This window comes from Notolepis coatsorum, assembly GCF_963971535.1.
Source record: "Notolepis coatsorum genome assembly, chromosome: 5".
Classification (NCBI taxonomy): Eukaryota; Metazoa; Chordata; class Actinopteri; order Aulopiformes; family Paralepididae; genus Notolepis; species Notolepis coatsorum.
In genome coordinates, this window is record NC_140169.1 from 96,646,368 (window position 1) to 96,668,054 (window position 21,687).

Here is a 21,687-nt window from a genome sequence, read left to right on the forward strand (position 1 = left end):
GATTAAACCCGAAGTTACAAGTCTTGGTGTTATAATAGACTCAGACCTAAGCTTTAAATCACAACAATCAACAAGGTGACAAAAACATAATTTCCCCACCTTAGAAACATAGCTAAGGTACGGCCGTTTATAAATCAAAAAGACGCTGAAAAACTGATCCAGTATTAGCGAACCTACACTGGCTTCAGGTAACATTTAGAATTGATTTCAAGGTCATACAAAGCACTAAATGTAACAGCAGAACATTGCGATCATCTACTACTCGTCTATTGAAGGTTCCAAGCCACAGTCTAAGGAAAATCGGGGATGCAGCCTTTGCAAACTATGCACCAAAGTTATGGAACACACTACCTACGAACATTAGGGAAGCTAGATCTCTTAATATTTAAAAAAATAAGCTAAAAATGTACCTCTTCACCATAGCCTTCTAATACACTCTGCTGTTGATAGTACTGTAGCACTATTTTACTCTGTCCATTCTATTGCATAATTTTACTATCTATTCTATTCTACTATTTTATTGCACTGTATTATTGTCTATTGCTTTTTATTACAGGTTCAAAACTGTCAGGTATTAAACTGTGGGTATCAAACAAGAGACTGTCAGGCTTTAAAACTGTGTAGGACCCAGGCCTAGAACTGCACCCTGAGAGGGAGGTTTGCCCTGAGTGGGAGGTTCGAAGGGTCAAAGTGGGTATAAAACAGGAGGGTAAAGACGACTTTGAACTGTTAAACAGTAATCCAGAACTATTTTATTGCACTGTAAAAATATATATATATATTTTATCTATTCTATTCTACTATTTTATTGCACTGCACTATTGCACTATTTTACCTTACTCTTTTTATTATTGTCCATTTTAAACTGAATCAAACCATAAACAAGGTTGCCTGTTGGGATGTTAGATCCTAATGTGAAAAACTGTGATTTTATGTCTGCACTTTATGTGCTCATTTTATGCCTGTCTTTTTTCTGTTGTGAAGCACTTTGAACTGCAGTTTCTGTATGAAAGGTGCTATACAAATAAAGTTTATTATTATTATTAATATATTTACTCTGGCTAGTGTTAATTGTTGCCTCAAGAGTCAGTCAACTAGAGAATGAAACCATTTCTCCATTCCCATCTGTTATTTTTGGTGGCAGGGCTACACTTTACAGGCTTTAGGTGTGGGCTCAAGCTACAAAGCTGAGACTGGGTTTTGTATGCTGCCCAGTACAACCAGTCTGACACCATTGATCACTAGGAGCTGGCCAGTACAACCACAGTCTGACACTGTTGATCACTAGGAGCTGTCCAATACAACCACAGTCGGACACTGTAAACCATTAGGAACTGCCCAGTACAACCACAGTCTGACACCATTGATCACTAGGAGCTGCCCAGTACAACCAGTCTGACACCATTGATCACTAGGAGCTGCCCAGTACAACCACAGTCTGACACAGTTGACCACTGAGCATCTCAACTGGAGAAGTCGGGGGTTCCGTGCCTTGCACAAGGGCACTTGACTGGTAGTTGTTGAGCAATGGGAGGGGAGAGCATTAACACTTCTCACATCAATATCTTCTCGCTGGTCTACATATTCAAACCAACAGCCTTCCAGTCACAAGTAGCGGTCGACCGATATGGGTTTTCAACAGTCAATGTCGATACAGATATTTAAAGAGCAAGGTGGCCGATGGCCGATATAACAGCAATATATATAAAAATGTAATAAATTTTGAAATCTCATAAAATACAATGACTTTGTAATAATAACAAATGGCGGCTGGGTTTTCATTTGCCAACATTACATTTGCCAACTGGAAATCTCACTTATAGACTGGAATCAATTGAATTATACAGTACGTACATTTTTGTAAATCCGATGCAGATTATCTCAAGATGCCAGATAGGACAGGGGTCTGATGAACCCAGTGGCTCTAACCACTGCCATCCCCTTTCCTTAAGCCCCGCAAATATAAATGCATATTCTATCATGCATGTCTGAAGATGGTTAAACTTTTTTTAAATTTTATTATTAAATAATATAGATTTTTTCATCTCAACTTTCAAATGAAAACCTCTTGCTCTCCAGTTCAGTTATGTTCCGTTCAGTTCAGTTATATTCAGTGTGATTAAGCCCTTGTCTCAGCCAGTCCTCCATAGCAGTCATTAGAATGTCAAAACATCCTGAATTGTCCTCTGGAAGGCCTTGATTGATTGATTGATTGATTGAAAACTTTATTAACAGATTGCAGAATGGGTACAGTACAGTACAGCTCAATACATACAATTGTTAAGGGGATGCAGACCAGAGAAAGACTTCCGTCTTGTTTACATCAGGGTCCCCCATTTTCAATTCATCGTAACATATGTGACATACATGACATACCGATAGACAGTACTGCTACATCTATACATTTATGACATACCAGATTTGCAATTACAGTACTGTTTGTGATACAAAAAGAGTCCAGAAAGAAAAGAGTATATACATTAGACGTAGAAACTGTACATTGGATTGGGTAGGTGGGGGTGGGGGGGGACTGTACATTGGAGGTGGATGGGTGGGTGGGGTGGGTGGGGGGGGGGTGGGTAGGAGTGTGGGGGGGGGGGGGGGGGGGGGTTGGGTAGGAGGGGTGGGTGGGGGACACTGTACACCTGTACAAACAAACACTGTACATTGGATTATTGACAAGACCATACTTGGTAATTTACTGTACATTGGAGGGGGTTGTGTTCGGACATTTACAGGGGCCAGTTTCGAGTTGCAGTCTCCTTAGGTGTTTTTTGAGAGTGTTTTTGAAAGTGGGTAGTGATTCACATTCCTTTACAGCTTTGGGTAGGGCGTTCCACATTGATGTGGCATAATTGCGAAACGTGTTTAGTCCCTTGTTTGAGCCGAATCTGGGTTTAACATGATTTGTGGAGCTCCCTCTGGTGTTGTGATCGTGGTATTCACTGACCTTTGGGAAGTATTTTGTCATGTACATGGGTACCTTGGTCGTGTAGTGTATCTTGTAGACCAGGCACATTGCAAGTTGCTGTACTCTGTCGTCTACTCTAAGCCATCCTAGGTTGTCAAAGTGGGCAGGGGTGAGGTGGGTTCTAGGAGTAAGGTCAAGGCCTGAGCTGCACACGTCTCCGACAGCAACCCCACACACACAGCCACCAGGGACAGACGTCTACTACTGTTCAGAATGACTGGAGGAGAGGAGAGGAAAGGAGAGGGGAGGAGAGGAATAGAGAAAATAAGAGGAATTGAGGAGAGAAGAGGAGGTGGGAAGAGAGGATGGGGAGAAAAGAGAAAACACGGTTTTGAGATTTTAAACATTTCTAAGATTTCTTTAAATAAAGATTCACCATTTATTCATCACAACAGTTTGGGCATCAAATATACTTCCATATATACTCAAATACTTCTATATATATATATACACTCCCAATACAGGGGCACCAGATTCACCATTAAGAGAACCATAACCATAACTGTTAACCCAACACTTATTAAAACCTAACTTTATATCCTAACCATAACTGTTAAGCGAATCTTAAAACTAACCATAATCCTAACCATGACCATAACATGGGTGTGTGTGGGTAGTGTAGTGTTGAAAGCACTCGCCTAACTACCACAGTGACTGCTGGTTCGATCCCCGGTCGTGGAGTTTCTTTTTTAAATTATTATTATTAATCTTTTTACATACGGCTTTTACCGATACAATATGTAAATATATTACTTATGGCTATAACATAACATACACTTTATGTACATTTGTACCTGTGGTCAAGTACTCAGTAATATGTACATGTACTTAGAATAAGTAGTATTTACTTTTTTGCTAAAAAAAAGTTTGCAGTCCTCAAGTTCAAGTAAAAACAAATTGCCGCTTTTCTGGGTGCATGTTAAGAGGTTAAAAGTCTAGACCCCAGAAATAAGAGAATGCCCCTTTTTCAGATTTTTTTTCTGATGGCATCAATGTGTATTATTTAGATAGTTGATCAGCCAAAGGCTATGAACCCCAGATTCAATAAAATGTATGGTAAACAGGACGTGATGTGAATGTGAATGATTTGTCCAGTTCGTACTAAATTTACCCTCCACTTCATCCCTGAATGGTAATAAAAAGGTATTAAACTGAGTTTAGGTAGGTTTACCCTCCACTACATCCCTGAATGGTAATAAGACGGTGTTAAAGGGGACCCATTGTGAACATGGCCTTGCCCTGTGTGTTGCATTCTTTTGAGGGGTTGTCCCAACACTGAGAAAATTATAAATATGTGCATTGTGCCTTTTCTGCAGTTCAGCTGTGACAAGAACCCTCCCTCTTGAAATGAGCCATTCAGAATTGCAGCCACAATCTCTGTAGTTAATAAACTGTATATGTGCACGTGAAGATATCTTGATAAAATGATGGCGGCTCACACGTAAATCTTCTCTTTTCGTACTGTAAACCTTTGAACCTAATCTATATTTGACAACATTTTTAACAACAAGATTGCTATGCTATTGCTGGATCTTGAGTCATATTTGATTTGCAATGTCTAGTCTGAAAGTTGGATATGAACTTTGTTTGACAGTACAGGCGCGCACACCATTGCTAGTAGATGTACAATAATGATCGTATTTGTACTATAAAAGCAGCTCGCTCGTTACATGCATAGAAACAGCCCTAAGAACAGGAATGAAACGGAGAGGTATAGAGGCTGCTAGAATGCATAATCTGAGTGTTGTTCTCTGCAAAAAACTTAAGACATATGTTTAGGGGACCTGAAACCTATATTAACCAAAAGAATACTAAAATATGTCCCCCCTTTAAACTGAGGTGTCCTACCTCGGACAGCCTGTGAGTTGGAGGTGAGGACGAACAGTTTGATGAGTCCGAGGCAGAGCGGGGAGTAGTCGTGTTCCCAGATGACTGCTGGGATGAGGAGGATCTTCCCGTAGCAGGAGAGGAGCAGCGCTCGGAGCAGCAGACCCAGTTCCACCGGTCCTCCCTGCAGACGAGCCACCACGACCCACAGGAACCACAGGACCCCGCCACAGAACGCGGACAGCTCTGGAGGGACAGACGAGACAGACCGCTGCACTTGTAAGTCTATCTGGATAAGAAATAGAATGCATTCATATAGAGCTTTTATCCAAAGCGCTTTACAACTTATGCCTCACATTCACCCATTCACTCACACACAGATGGCGGAGGCATGCCATGCAAGGTGCCAGCCTGCTCATCGGGAGCAATTAGGGATTAAGTGTCTTGCTCAAGAACACTGCCAGGAGGAGCCGGAATCAAACCGGAAACCTTCAAATTACCAGACGACGTTCTACCTCCTGAGACACTGTCACCTCGAATGAGGAAACCAAGCCTACCTTGAAGAAACCAACACAAACACAGGGAGAACATGCACACTGAACACAGACAGGCCTCCCACCTTGGGTTCAACCCCAGAACCTTCTTGCTGTGAGGCAACAGTGCTAACCACTGCGCCACGTGCCATTTATGGATGGCTGTGCATATCTTACCGAGGGTAGCCAGGGCGAACATGCCGTAGAAGTCCCACTCCTTGGTGTACCTGATGATGTCAGCAGGGTCACTGCTCTGCTCTGAGCCCTGCAGGTGAGACCAACGCAGGTACGCCTCACACAGCAGACAGAACACACACATCTTCCACTGGATCTGGACAGAGGAGACGCACACATGCATATGAATATATGAACATAGACACACACAAACACACAGACACAAACAAACATGTATGAACACATACACAAACAAACAAACCAACGCATATGTGTGTGTGCATTTGGAGTATTATATACGAATTTCGGGAGGACACTATGACGTGCGCCCCTTTGTTTCCTCATACCCAGGCCTGCACCCTATTCCCATGGTTCCCCCTATCCAGCCCAACCGAACCAGTCCATTCAATACACGATTCGGCTCCACCGACATGGTTCGGGAGCGGTTCGCCCATTCACCCAATTTCCCACGGTATGCCCTTTAAAATCCCCCGTTTCCCTTCCTCATTGTCTGTTGTGTTTGTGGAAACAAAAGGTACGTGTGTCAAAAGTCTTTGTTTATATACCGATCATTCAGTCATGTTATTATGCGCTTTTATCCATCTGGATAGTTTATATCCAGAATGTAAGTTAAGTATTTACATCACGTTTAGAATTACGATAAGCATCGGTAACTATAATTGTCAGTATAAGGATTATACATATCCTGTATATCGTGGCTTCGCCAACTATGTCGGGGGGGGGGGGGGGGGATCCCGAGTCTAGCGCATAGAGACGGGGCTCTGGGAAAAGGTCCCCTTTCCTCTCCCTTTCCTCATCCAATCTCCGCTGAGTGCACCTGCGCGCAGCTCCATGTGCATCCTCCCCAAACCGTTTGCATCAGGCTGTTGCATTGCTGCTAATAAACTATACATTTTTATGGAATTCGTTAAACCTATCCCTTGTGTCTGTTGTCATTGTAAGGGTTGAACTCGTGAATATGCACAGTGGGCAGGTAAGATAGCTGTGTGCAGTGTGTTGATATGTGTTCAACGTGTCTATTTTGGTGAAGAAGTCGATTGTATTGGTGCAGTAGGCCAGCAGGTGGTTGTGGCTGCTTCTTATAATAAAACCTGCGATTTTAAGGAATGTATAAATGTACTGAACTTTGTGAAGCACTGTACCAATACACCACAACAACCTTTTCAATTGATTTACATTGCTATGGGTAGAGCTTGGGCCTAAGTCAGCTATTGATTAGAAAACCCAAGCAAAACCCTGGACAGGCTCCAGTATGTTCAAAACTCAGCTGCCAGGGTTCTAACCCGCACCAAACCCTGGCAGCACATCACCCCCACCCTCATCCACCTCCACTGGCTCCCCATCAAATCCCGCATCACCTACAAAACCCTCCTGCTCACCTACAAATCCCTTCACGCCCTGGCACCTCAGTACCTCACTGACCTCCTCCACCCCTACACTCAGTCACGGTCCCTGCGATCCACGGACACTGGTCAGCTCTCCATCCCCCGAACCAGACTACGGACGTTCGGGGACAGAGCTTTCAGTGTGGCAGCTCCCACCCTCTGGAACTCCCTCCCTCACTTTATATGTCGTGTCTGTCCACTATGTTTGTTAATTTGTCATCTCCCCCCCCCCCCCCCCCCCCCCCCCCCCCCCCCCCCCCCCCCCCCCCCCCCCACCCCCCCCCCCCCCCCCCCTTATGTAAAGCGACCTTGGGTCCTCTGAAAGGCGCTATATAAAACGAAGTTATTATTATAATTATTATTATTATTTGGTGATTAAAGTGATTCTGACGGGCAGTCTTGAATCCCCCTCCCTTTCCCAGGTCAATCCCCAGCGCAGTGGGCGTCTAGTTTTTTACCAACCATTTCCAGTTCCGCGTTCGCATTCTGCAATCTGATTGGCCACTGACGTTTCTGGTCGTGTGACATCTGCGGCCAATCGTGTGACGCCTGTTTATTTCACCGGTTAAGCTTAGGCACTCTTTCGAAGTTGGTTAAGGTTAGAGTTTGGTTTAGAGTAGGGCGATAGAACACCAGCCCTGATTCCAAACTCTAAAGAGTCGCCTAAGCTTAACCAGTGATAAACTAGGCGTTAGGTAGTTTGCATGCTGTTCGAGGTGGAAATGGGCAAAGACACAGGCGTCACGCTATTGGGCGCACATGTCACATGACCAGAAATGTCAGTGGCCAATCAGATCGCACCAGAAACGTCAGTGGCCAATCAGATCGCAGAACGCGAACGCTGGAAATGGGTTGGTAAAAATCTAGACGCGGGCAGTGGTGATGATGTCACTGCCTCAGCTGACCTCCCAGCCAAAGACAACTGTTGTGTTCGGCCCCTTACGTTCAGGCTGGTATTGAACAGAATGTGCCTGAAGGCCTGTGTCTTGCACAGAATGGCATCGATCAGAATGATGACGGGGTCGTACTCAATGTACTTATCCACTGGCTTCTGGCAGGATTTCTGAGACAAAAGAAATACACAATTAATAGGCTACTCCTTGTAGAGACGCACTGATACCACTTCTCCACTGACACCAATTCCCAGTCCTAGACTTTCAGTATCAGCCGATACCGAGTACCAATCCGATCCATTACTTTTACTGAACAGTATAGACTTTGACCATTAGTTTGACTGAACTAACTAATCCGTTTACCATCCGTTTACTAAACAGTATAGACTTAAGACCATCAGTTTACTGAACAGTATAGACTTAAGACCATCCATTTACTAAACAGTATAGACTTAAGACCATCAGACTTAAGACCATCAGTTTACTGAACAGGGTGGACTTAAGACCATCAGTTTACTAAACAGTATAGACTTAAGACCATCCGTTTACTGAACAGTATAGACTTAGACCATCAGTTTACTGAACAGTATAGACTTAGACCATCAGTTTACTGAACAGTATAGACTTAGACCATCAGTTTACTGAACAGGGTGGACTTAAGACCATCAGTTTGGGGTCATTGGACAAAGTAAGATCTAACATGCTTCTTTCTATGTCTTAAAAATGCAGCAAAATTAAGTCTGATTTCTAGCAATTAAATTTGATTTCTAGCATGTTACGTATTTCTTACCCTATTTTAGCCTGGTATATCATGCCAGTATCATATCGGTGCGCTATGCATTTAGTTGGGCTGAGCTTTCTCCCACTGAGACCCTGCATCCTGGAATACAGTCCCTGCTATTGACTCCCTCCCTGGAGGTTTCTAAATCAAAAACACTTGTATTCTTTTTAGAGACTATGAAGTATGATGATAGGTAGGTCCCTGTTGTTTTGTTGAACAGCACAAATCATTCATAGCCAAGTTAAGCCAACAGTGCATGGATGACAACTGGACACCGGCTGGCGATGGATGAAAATAAACTGGCAACGCAAGCTACAAGTTCCTACAACACTAACCACGTGAGAGTTGAGATAGGTAACATCACGTTAGAGACATATATTATCATACTATATGAATTGAAAATGGGGGACCCTGATGGAAACAAGACAAACGTCTTTCTCAGGTCTGCATCCCCTTAACAATTGTATGTATTGAGCCGTACTGTATTGTACCCATTCTGCAATCTGTTAAATAAAGTTTTCATTCATTCATTCATTCATCTAGTTACAAGACATATAAACATCACTGAACCCTACTAGGCTAGTAAGTTAGCTGCACCACACACACACACACACACACACACACACACACACACACACACACACACACACACACACACACACACACACACACACACACACACACACACACACACACACACACACACACACACACACACACACACACACACACACACACACACACACACACACACACACACACACACACACACACACACACACACACACACACACACACACACACACACACACACACACACACACACACACACACACACACACACACACACACACACACACACACACACACACACACACACACACACACACACACACACACACACACACACACACACACACACAACCCATCACCAGCCCACTCTTGCGAGGTTGAATGAATGAAGTTCATAGTTAACTCACACATATGGTTATCTTGAGGATCCCGTTGCTGTAATCCCTGTGCAGTTCTGTCGCCTTCTCGTTGCATTCAACACATCTAAACACAAATTTGTCCATCGTTGTTTACTCATAGAAGTGTGTGTGTGTGTGTGTGTTGGTTCTTGACAAGCTGAGGATGGTTCCGGGTCTCCTGAAGTAAATAATGACGTTTTGTTTACTGATTGGTCGAAATGGTGCTCGTCATCGAGCGTGCTTCTACCAAAAAAGAAGGAAAAAAAATACTCTGATTTGTCGCAAAGCTTCTCGGGAAATGTAGTCGTCGCGCGAGGAGGGGGGCGTGACGCGCGCTCGTGAGAACTACATTGTGAACGAACACTTCGCTTCCTGCTCTCATCGTCACCTCCTCCATACAGTAACGAGACACAACATGGCACCTGCTGTTGTTGTTGTGCTCCATGTAGCCCTGTCTCTCCTCTGCCGGTGTCCAGCCGTCCTCTCCTCTGAGTATTTCTCCACCCTCACCTTCTTCAACAGCGAGCTGCACAAACACGGCTGTAGCTCCCCGGCGGACTGGGAGGAATACACGACGGACTGCGGTGAGAGAGACGCTGCTGCTGTTAGCTTGTTAGCTCTGCCACGTCTTTCTGACACAGTAATAGTGCTGTCAAAGAATGAATGAATGAATGAAAAATGTATTTAACAGATTGCTGAATGGGTACAATACAGTACAGCTCAATACACACAATTGTTAAGGGGATGCAGACCAGAGAAAGACGTTTGTCTTAATGTCTTGTTTACACCAGGGTCCCCCATTTTCAATTCACATTGAGACATTGATTGATTGAAAAGTTTATTAACAGATTGCAGAATGGGTACAGTACAGTACAGCTCAATACATACAATTGTTAAGGGGATGCAGACCAGAGAAAGACTTTCGTCTTGTTTACATCAGGGTCCCCCATTTTCAATTCATCATAACATATATGACATACATGACATACAGATAGACAGTACTGCTACATCTATACATTTATGACATATCAGATTTGCAAACAGTACTGTTTGTGATACAAAAGTGTCCAGAAAAAGAGTGTATATGTAACAGAGGCAACTCGCCCCTGCCACGAATTCGACCATGCCTTGAGTGGGAGTCGAACCCCAGGCGTCCGCACTGCGGGCGACATCACAAACCGCTGCGCCAAGAAAGGAATTCCCTTCTAAGCGCTCAGTTTGGATGCCTCTGGGGAGTGAGTTTTACACCCGTTACATTTATACATTTGACGTAGAAACTGTACATTGGAGGAGGTTGGGTGGGGTGGGGTTGGGTGGGGGCTGTACATTGGAGGTGGGGGGGGGGACACTGTACACTGTACACTGTACATTGGAATACTGACAAAGCCATACTTGGTCATTTACTGTGCAACTGGGTTAGGACATTTGTAGGGGCCAGTTTCGAATTGCAGTCTCCCGTAGGTGTTTTTTGAGAGTGTTTTTGAAAGTGGGTAGTGATTCACATTCCTTTACAGCTTTGGGTAGGGCGTTCCACATTGATGTGGCATAATTGCTAAACGTGTTTAGTCCCTTGTTTGAGCCGAATCTGGGTTTAACATGATTTGTGGAGCTCCCTCTGGTGTTGTGATCGTGGTATTCACTGACCTTTGGGAAGTATTTTGACATGTACATGGGTACCTTGGTCCGGTCGCGTAGTGTATCTTGTAGACCAGGCCCATTGCATGTTGCTGTACTCTGTCTGTCGTCTACTCTAAGCCATCCTAGGTTGTCAAAGTGGGCAGGGGTGAGGTGGGTTCTAGGAGTCAGGTCAAGCAGTAGTCTGACTAGCTTGTTTTGAGATGTTTGTAATTTGTTTTTTAGTGCCTTTGAGGTGCTTTGGTACCATGAGGTGCAAGCATAGTCGTAGTACCCTTGAATGAGTGCTCCTGCTAGAGTCTTCAGGGTATTCTTGTTTACCAGAGAGGAGATCCGGTACAAGAATCGAGTTCGTTGGTTGACTTTTTTTATTACATTGGATGCCATTTTGTCACAGGAAACATTAGCCTCTAGGATGGAACCCAGGTAGGTAATTTCATCTTTCCTTGTGACAATATTGTCACCCACTGTAACCGAGAAGCCGTCGGTCTTGCTGAGTTTGTTATTTGAACCGAAGAGAATGGACTCTGTTTTGCCCATGTGTAATGATAGTTTGTTGTCGGCGAGCCATATGCAGATTTTGCCTAGTTCTGAGCTGAGGGCTTTTTCAACCTGTAACTTGTTCTTGTCAGAGACCAGCAGGGCTGAGTCGTCCGCAAACAGGAACAAGTTGCAGTCACAAGCTGACGACATGTAATTTGCATAAATTAGGAATAGTAGCGGTCCTAGTATGCTTCCTTGTGGAACACCACAGCTCACTGTGAGGGGGGGGAATAGGGTACCGTTTACCTCCACCATCTGTTCTCTCCCCTCCAGGTAGGATTGTATCCAGCTCACTGATAGACTATCAAAACCAATTGCTTTTAGCTTGTCAATCAGAATGGTGTGATTGACAGTGTCGAAGGCTGTAATGTATCAGGTTGTAATGAGCTAACATTATTATTATATATATATATATATATATATATATATATATATATATATATATATATATATATATATATATATATATATTAGGGATGCACCGATATGAAAATTGGCCACCGATACCGATTGTTCAACTAACACAATCGGCCGATACCGATACTTGTGGCAAAAAATAAGTATTTGTAATTTTTTTTAATATTTTTTTTTAAAAAAAATTAATGAAACTACTGTATATTTGTATGTGTATGTTTGTATTTGTAGGCCTCTTTACTTACTTAAAAAAAGGAAACATCAAGAAATATGTTTATGGTATCACTATCCCTCTCCCAGTATCGTCTGGCGGCCTGCAGCGGGATACTATTTTCTCAACCAGAGCTTTCAACCAATGCAATGGAACCATTCTGGCGGCCTGCAGCGGGATACTATTCTCTCAACCAGAGCTTTCAACCAATGCAATGGAACCATTTTGATTGACAGTCGATTCGGCCAATTACGCCACACCGCTAGCACCCACCTCCTGCTGTTCTTACCACCAATCGGCAAGCGTTTATTCATTTTCTACTTCGGGGCATGCCGCCATTGATCTGCTTGCGACTCGAGAGCACAACAAACTTAACGTAGCTAATACCTTAGCTGCCCGGCCCGCCGACCAGCGCTCCACAGCATGACCAAATGAGACATAATGATTTTACTGCAACAAATGTTATAATAAAACAAAGCCTTTCTATACATTTGTCTGGTTGAAAACTTTATTAACAGATTGCAGAATGGGTAGTTTGGTACGGAATGAGCAACGGAATGGAACTGAGCTATGAACGGAATAATGCCTTGCTTACTTGCTGTGTTCGCGTAAATAATATGCTGATGTTATATTGAACGTGTAACACTAACTATATAACGTTATTAACTAACTAGCTACCGTACCGGGAGCTCACGTTGATGCCTGGATGGTGCTAACTAACTAGCTACCGTACCGGGAGCTCACGTTGATGCCTGGATGGTGCTAACTAACTAGCTACCGTACCGGGAGCTCACGTTGATGCCTGGATGGTGCTAACTAACTAGCTACCGTACCGGGAGCTCACGTTGATGCCTGGATGGTGCTAACTAACTAGTAGTGGGTAGTTGGGTACGGAATGAGCAACGGAATGGAACTGAGCTATGAACGGACTCGGAGTAATGCCTTGCTGCTATGGGTAATACTAATATGCTGATGTTATTGTCCGTGTAACACTAACTATATAACGTTAATGCCACAAAACGAATGCCTTGTTAATCATAAGTAGTAACTTTGATGCAGTAGCTTGTGTGTGTGTGTGGGGGACGGCAGGCGTTGTGCAGGTAGGTCGCGAGTGAATTTTTATTTTTTTGCCTTTTGACGCTACACAAATTGATGGTTATTTATCGGCGACTGCTATCGGCACATTTGAGCTTATCGGCCGATAGGCCGATTGCAGTCAACAAGGCACTTATCGGCCGATACCGATACCCGACCGATATATCGGTGCACCCCTAATATATATATATATATGCAGGTATATACAGACAGACGTGGATAAATATATATATATATGGTAAGTGTGTATACCTGTCTGTATGAATTATGATGAATTGAAAATGGGGGACCCTGATGTAAACAAGACAAACGTCTTTCTCTGGTCTGCATCCCCTTAACAATTGTATGTATTGAGCTGTACTGTATTGTACCCATTCTGCAATCTATTAATAAAGTTTTCAATCAATCAATCAATCAATATACCTGCATATAATCTTTTTTTTAAAGGGAAAGTCCGTATCAATTTGATCAGATTTGTTTGATTGATTGAACATTTTATTAACAGATTTCAGAATGGGTACAATACAGTACGGCTCAATACACACAATTGTTAAGGGGATGCAGACCAGAGAGACTTTCGTCTTGTTTACATCAGGGTCCCCCATTTTCAATTCATAATTGTCCTTTCAGACCTTAAAAAACACCTCCTTGGGTGGAATAACTATTGCTATACCTATTGTAGATTTGAATCTTGCTCCATGCCTCATGATGGGCCCTGTGTAATATCATTATTAGTGCTCTGTAATATCATGATTAGTCTGTACATTTCCAAGTTATAAGTGTGTGTATTTATATGTGTATGTATATCTGTGTGTATGTGTATCTCTATGCTCTCGTACGTCTATGTTTCCTTCCACGTTGGCTTTATTTACGTACTACTGACGTCACAGGGACATTTAAGTCTTATCTTAAATGTCCTAAAAACAATTGTATGTCCTGTCCTATCAGTTTTACCACAGTAGACATGTGTCCACACACAGTCCACACACCAGACGGAAGACACGATGGGTTTCTGGGTTTGAGCGAGTCCACCTGACATTTGAAGCCTTTCTGGTGACATGACGCAGGTCTGAGATGTGGTTTGTGTGTAGGTGGGAGACAGGAGTAGCGACTCGTGAGTAGTCTGTCCTCAGAGTGAGAAGGACTTTTCTAAACTTTCTTTAGCCATATTCACACAGGACTAGTATTTCCTGGGGTTCACATATCTTCAAGCAACTGAAGTATTGGTATTAAATTCCTCAGTCTAAAGAGATGACCTTGCCCCTGGCAAGCCTTCTAGACAGTGATCCATTGTTAAAGCGCCTCAGAGTGAATCTCTTCCAGTAATGAAGAACACTCTTATCTCAGTTTTTGGATGAATCCCACTCATGAGAAACAACTAATATGTGATTCTTCTTGCAGGGAGTGCAGAAACATCTGCACTCCTATCACAGATAGCTGATAAATTACATTATTAAATGTAGTGTAATACTAAAACAAACTAAAAGCTCAAGGACTCCTATAGGAGCCAAAGCACTCATGAGTTATACTTTATTTCTATTGGCATAGTTGCCTACACTGTTAAAGTCTACATTTCAGAATACAATGGGGCTTAGCTGTATATTTAGGTTATTGTATTATTATATGAATGTTTATATGTTTATTTTTATAACCTTACATTGAAACGGCATTAGGAATATTGACTGGATTTAGATAAAGTAATTGAACCGTCTTATTTGTCATAGGGCCTAACAAAAATAATGGTTTGGTTCCGGTTGCCGACCGACCCTGCCGATTTAGGTGCGACCCAATTTATTTTATGAGTTTAAAAATAAAAAAGAAAGATACATTTTTATTTTTATTTTTTTTACAATAAAGTTTCATAGAAATCTTAGTCAAACCTTTAGTATTATGGATATTAAACATGCTGGCAGAGTACATGCATCCATGTTGTTGTAAACATTTTAATTAAATAAAGAAATTCTCTCTCTCTCTCTCTCTCTCTCTCTCTCTCTCTCTCTCTCTCTCTCTCTCTCTCTCTCTCTCTCTCTTCCCTTCTCCCTCTCTCTTTCTCTCCCCCAGAGTCTTCTATCTTGCAGTTGGAGGATCCAGATTGTGATGAAGGTGGAAGTCCTCCCTGTGAGTCAGTCTTCTCTCTCAATGCTGAGAAGATCCTGGTGAGATCTCACACACACACACGCACACGCACACACACAGGGAACAAAATAAGCACCCGCCAAACGCCAATGGCATGTAGATTTCCTCTTTGGCTGGTAAATTACAGAGGCTACTCAGCCACTGTGGCGTGTAAAATAATTGGGAGCCATATGAGCATATTAGAGTATTATATCAGGGCTATACAGTGCGAGCATTTCACTCGCATTTGCCTCTAAAAATAGATATGTGCAAACCGGAAAAATCATTTAGGAGCACAGTGTGCAAGTAATAGTCTTGCGTAGTGGGTAGGGGTGGAACGATACGCATTCTAACCGTGTACCGTTCGATACGACCTCCACGGTTCGGGGCGTCTGTGTATCGTGCGGTTCAGGGGATGCGCAAATAAAAAAATTCAATAAATCATTTGGCACGGAGCCGGGAGAGGTGAGCGCTGGCTGCAGCAGCAGCACTGCAGCCAGGTGCTAGTCAGTTAGTGTAAAGCACAATATAAATCAATCTTCATTACGACTTTAAAAACATAGCTGTTCTGAAGGGCCAGATTAACTCTGAGAATCTATGTTTATTATTTTGTATAACTTGTATATTGTTTATATATATAAGCTATATACCTTTAAGCTTCCGTTTGAATCATAGTATTATTCGCTCGCCTCATTGGACACCGCCCTTGACATTGGCGGCGCCAGCAGTCGCGCCCCCCAGACAAGTTCAAAGACGTGTCCGGGCAAGTTCAGACATGCCCTTAGCCGGCGCATTGATTCCGGACAAGTAATTCGGTTGCGCTCTAGAAATCACTCTGAGTATATATATTGTAGAAGGCGCAGCCAGCCGTAGTGTGAACCTAATCTAATGTGCAGCTGTGTGTGAACTTAACGTAACGAGTATCAGAACACGAGGTGAAGTGTGAAGTAACCTAACAGCAGAACGAGTGGACATGTGAGCAGTGGAAGCCTACCCGCGGTGTATCGTTACGGATACTAGTAGCTACTTAGATACGACCCTAATATTGTAGAACCATTGTTGGTGAACCATTGTTGGTGTATTATAGTGACTTGTGTAAGCGAAGTAACGTGGAGAAGAGCATAGTTAAGACCATTGGCGTTTGGATCTAACTACACCTGAAGACCTTCATCGGGCTAGCTTCTAGGACCAACGAAGCTAGCTAGCTATCATCACTGCCGTCGGGTTTTGGATTACGAGCTATTACCCTGCCATCGGGCACTTGGATTACAAGGACTGGATCCGTACGAGAACCCCTTTTCTTCAGTGACCGCAGGAGTATCCGACTATTCTTCAATTCCTCTGGAGCTTACCACTCCGTGGGGGAAATCATTGTCTCCAGCTATACCCCTCGCTTGCCCTGTATCGCCTTCTCACTCCATGCAGAGCTCCGGTCGAGTATTCTTAACCTAGGAATTATTCATTCCCCCTGACTTTGATACTCTGACATTCTACTATCACTCACTATTAAAAGAGCAACGTACTAATTCAGTTGTATATTGATATTGCTATTAAAATACTGTAAACGTGATCTCTTTGTCCCCGTGCCGTCTATTGAGTGTCTGCCATATTTAACTAACTGTACTGTCTGGCAAGTAATAATATTTAGTAGTGGTTTAATCTAAACAATCTTTAATACAGTCCGGGTTTTGTAACCCCTCAGTTACAATAGCCATTAACATTACATAGGCCTAGGCCTGCCGCGATAAGCAATAAATCGATTAATTGCCGCGATAATTTAAATGAATGCAATGATTTTGACGGGCGCGATTAATTGCTATTTGCGCGTTTGTTTTAATGAGGCGGAACCAGTGCCCCTTGTCAGTCACTGTCCGTGTTGGGAGGCGGGCCGCTGGCTTTACTACAGAGCACAGCACAGGAGCTCCGTGGGGCAACACCACATAGCTTAACTACATTTCTCAATAGTGTTGCTCCTTTTAACCAAGTAGCGTTATTTGTAGTGTAACGTTAGAATAACACAGAATAACGTTAATACAATTACATGCATCATTGTTTACAATGAACGGGTGGGGCTAGTCAAAGGACTGGAGACGGGGACAAGTTAAACATGAATTAATTTATTATAACAGGTCGTTTTCGAGTCGTGCTGCAGTGCCTACGCACCACAGCTATTCTATTATAATACTGCTTTGGCGCTTCCTCCTCATCGTTGATTGCCTGTAGTAGCTGCATCTAACGTTAGTAGCTAACGTTAAAACTAAAAAACACAACCGGACGAGACAAGTTGTCGGCTAGGATAATCACAACAATACTTCCGGTCCGGTCGGTGGGCTTCAAAATAAAAGTCTTAAACACCGGAAAAGACGGAGCGGTGGGCTTCAAAATAAAAGTTTTGGGAAATACATTTCTCAAAAAAATTCTCTAACCGGTCGCAATAATATTGCTTATCGCGATATTTTCGGGGGCAATTAATCGCCCAGCAAAATGTGTTATCGTGGCAGGCCTACATAGGCCTACACACATCTTGCCATAGCGTTAGCAGTTTATACAACACAACGCATGTTGAACTATGGTAGCCCGCCAGCTAATACAGTCAATGCAATGTTATCGTAGCTACTAGCTAGCAGAGGAGAAAATGGGAGTCTGAGAGGCGGGGTGTTTAAAGACAATGATAGGCGTTTATTCAACATCCAAGAAGGCTAACATACAACTGTATTTACTAACTCCAACCGGGACTATTGCCGCTTTTCCACTGCATGGTATCACCTCCTAACGTTACCGGAGCTGATAACGTTGACTGAGCTGAAGGTCCGTGACACTAAAATGTCCGTGGGGACCCGCCAACCCATAGATAGTTCCAACTCACCGAATTACGTAATCAACCACAGTTGCACTCGATATTTAAATAATGTTAGTCTAAATAAATGTAGACAGATAATGTACGTATTTTAAAAATAGAATGAACAGAGCAGTGTTGTTTTGAAACAGTACAGTGTGTGTATGTTAGTTTGATGTATGCTGCAATTTATATTGATGGCCTTCTAATTTGTTTATTTATTTATTTTAAATAACCGTGACACTTTTCCCTTTGATAAGAAATCCAGCCATATTCCTTTCATTGTATTTCAAATACTGCACTTTAATTTCAAGCAGAAAACAAATCTTTCCATTAAGAACTGACAATCAGGGATGTCAGTGTTGACATTGTTTTTGTGTGTTTATATTAACCCTTTATCTGCCAGGGATTATTCTGATCATATACCCCTCTCTGCCACAGTTGAAAGTCTATGGAGATGTTCCCCTTCTTTGCAGGGCTATAACTTTTTAAATTGTATTGCTAAATTGACATTACTAGGGCCCATTCAACGTCAAGTATCTATCGTTTAGGATGTAGCAACGTTCTACTTTTTCATTCACATATTCATACTAAAATATGGTCTGTGTTTTTGATAATTTTTTTTTATTATTATTTACATGAAAATAAGACAACACAATAACCACAATAACAATACACAGAACTTCACAGGGAAATAACAGAAACAATAATAATACAGAAATAACAAATTATAAAGACAAAAAAAGAAAACGGAGTACAACCTTTTAAAATTTAAGGGGTACTATCTAATAAATGGCCTTTCCCAGTATTCAGCACCGTTTCCCGGCCGTGTGGCCCTATATTAATAAAACTTATATATCTAATTCTCAAAAAGGCCCATTCTTCCAATTCACCTCACAACATTCACCCTCACCGAGCTGAGTCATCACAAAATGTGCATATCAGAGATGTCAGAGATTTCCCAGCTGCATAACAATGTGGCAGATGCCACCGGGTCACACAGTGGTTGGAGCCCAGCCTCAAAACGGCCTAAGGTCCTGAGGTAGAAAAACGCCGCTTTTGAGTACACGACTAGAAAAACAAAACAATGAACCTTCTTGAAAAACAACCTACAGAGGTGTTCCATAGACTCACAGGAACCGTGTAAAAGTGTCCAAATAGTGAAGAAATAGCCAAATAGCTCCCCCCCAATAAAATCCCCCAGTTAAAGTCAATAGGACAACACAAAAGACAAGACAGACCAGACATGTCCTCCTCCCCCTCCCACGAGACCGCCGGACTCCCCCGAACAAGCACCCCAACCCCGCTCAGCCGCACACGGCGGTCCTGACCTTCTCAGCTGCTGCGAACCACAGGTCAATCCCAGCCTGCCCCACCCCAATCACCCGTGGATATCTCAAGATAAATCACATCCAACAGCGTTAGGGACCAGTTAATCACTGTGAGCTTCTCAGGCTCCTTCCATCTCAATGCTATTAGCTTCTTCGCTGCTGTGACGCCCGCTAGGACAACCCTTTTTAGTTGTACGGACGCGGGTAGTGTTGTTATATCGTTCAGGAGTAGCGTAATAGCTGTGAATGGGATAGTTAAGCCACACAGATCTGAAAGTTTGTCCGTTATTGACCTCCAGAAGCGGGCCACTGGTGGGCAATCCCAATACATGGGAAAAAACACCAGGAACTGTTTGTAAAATACAGGTGGATGGAGAAAAACTTGAACAAGTGAAGGAGTACATGTACCTTGGAAGCTGGATCAGTGAAGGTGGAAGAGCTAACATGGACATTAAGAGAAGAACCGGAATTGCAAAGGGCGCATTCTGGAACCATAAAGAATTATTGAGAAGAAATATAAGTTGGAAAACGAAGACCAGGATTTTGGAAACGTATGTTATGTCAGTCTTTTCATACGGAGCAGAAGCATGGACGCTGAATGAAGAGGCAAAGAGGATGATAGACTCTTTTGAAATGTGGACACTGAGGAAGATGCTGAAGATAACATGGAAGGATAAGATCAAGAATGAGGAGGTACTGAGAAGAGCGGATATGCAAGGGGGACAGCTGCTGGAGAGGTTGAAAAAGAGAAAGATGGAGTTGTGCGGGCATGTTCTGAGAGGATCCAGCGGGGAGATGTTCAAGAAGGTGGTGATGGGGAAGGTGGATGGAAAGAGAGGAAGTGGAAGACCAAGAAGAGGCTGGGTAGACGATGTCTGTGATTGGAGTGGAGTGAGAGGCGGAGTCACGGAGTTGGAGAGAAGAAGTGGGGACAGAATGGGTTGGAGAGTGATAGGCAACCTTCGGAACGAAGAAGCCACCTAATGATGATGATGATTTACGCAAATTGGAGGCGAAAAGTGTGACATGACCCCTGATAAATCCCTTCAATGCGTTCCACAGGACCCTAGGGTCTTCGACTGTGCCGACATTGATCTGCAAGAATTCAACTAGTTTACTCCTGAACTCGGTACAGAAATCATCGTTCTTTAATAAGGTTGAGTTAAAACTAGGGATGCTCGATATTGGCTTTTTTACCGATACCGATATTCCGATATTGTCCAACTCTTAATTTCCGATACCGATATCGACCGATATCAACCGATACCGATATATGCAGGGTTTCCCCCCCCAAAAAACGGAATAATTTCAGGTAACTAATAATTTCACTGGATATATATATAACAAATATTGTTATTGTTTTTTTCTTTTTTTAAACCGATACCGATATTTTCCGATATCACATTTTACTGCCGATATCGGCCGATAATATTGGTCGGCCGATAATATCGGACATCCCTAGTTAAAACGCCACCTGGGAGCTCTCGTAGAGAGCCTGCCAAAGGTTGCCATAAGGAAAATCCCCTTGTGGTCCGAGAGAGCTAGGGGAACCAATGAGACGTCGAAACTATCAAACATATTAGGGGACGCGAATGCATAGTCTATTCGAGAGAAGGTTTTGTGTCTGGCTGACAGGTGAGAGTAATCCTTGAGGGTGGGATTGGATATGCGCCAGAGGTCTGCGAGCCCCGTGTCCTGGGCCCACATCCTGAGGGCCTTAGAGGACTGTTTTTGGTCGCTTGTTTCAGAGGACCCGGACCTATCCATCTCCGCATCCCAGCACGCATTAAAATCGCCACCCACAATGAGAGCGTATCCAGTAAGTTCCAACATATTCTTTGTGATTGTATTATAGAACGCTGAATCAAATGTGTTAGGGGCATACAATGCTATTATTGCCATCTTCCTATGAGAAAACTCAACTTTTGCTATAGTAATCCTTCCCTCCGTG

At 43.0% G+C, this 21,687-nt stretch overlaps 2 protein-coding genes across 2 annotated transcripts in view; one reads left to right on the plus strand and one right to left on the minus strand.

The window, feature by feature from the left end:
• Positions 1 to 2,716: 2,716 nt before the first annotated feature.
• Positions 2,717 to 9,685, minus strand: arv1 (ARV1 homolog, fatty acid homeostasis modulator). The gene is made up of 5 exons (XM_084314845.1): positions 9,566 to 9,685; positions 7,855 to 7,974; positions 5,509 to 5,662; positions 4,820 to 5,044; positions 2,717 to 3,188 (listed from the first exon to the last, which is right to left on the minus strand). Exons 1-5 carry the CDS (start codon positions 9,659 to 9,661, stop codon positions 3,058 to 3,060), a joined length of 726 nt encoding a protein of 241 aa, XP_084170971.1. The 5' UTR covers positions 9,662 to 9,685; the 3' UTR covers positions 2,717 to 3,057.
• Positions 9,686 to 9,967: 282 nt separating this feature from the next.
• ttc13 (tetratricopeptide repeat domain 13) overlaps positions 9,968 to 21,687 on the plus strand; it is a 93,368-nt gene continuing 81,648 nt past the window's right edge. Inside the window, exons 1-2 of the mRNA XM_084313740.1 lie at positions 9,968 to 10,140; positions 15,516 to 15,610. Coding sequence (XP_084169866.1) covers positions 9,972 to 10,140; positions 15,516 to 15,610 — 264 coding nt within the window. The 5' untranslated portion in view covers positions 9,968 to 9,971. The remainder of the gene's footprint in view (positions 10,141 to 15,515; positions 15,611 to 21,687) is intronic.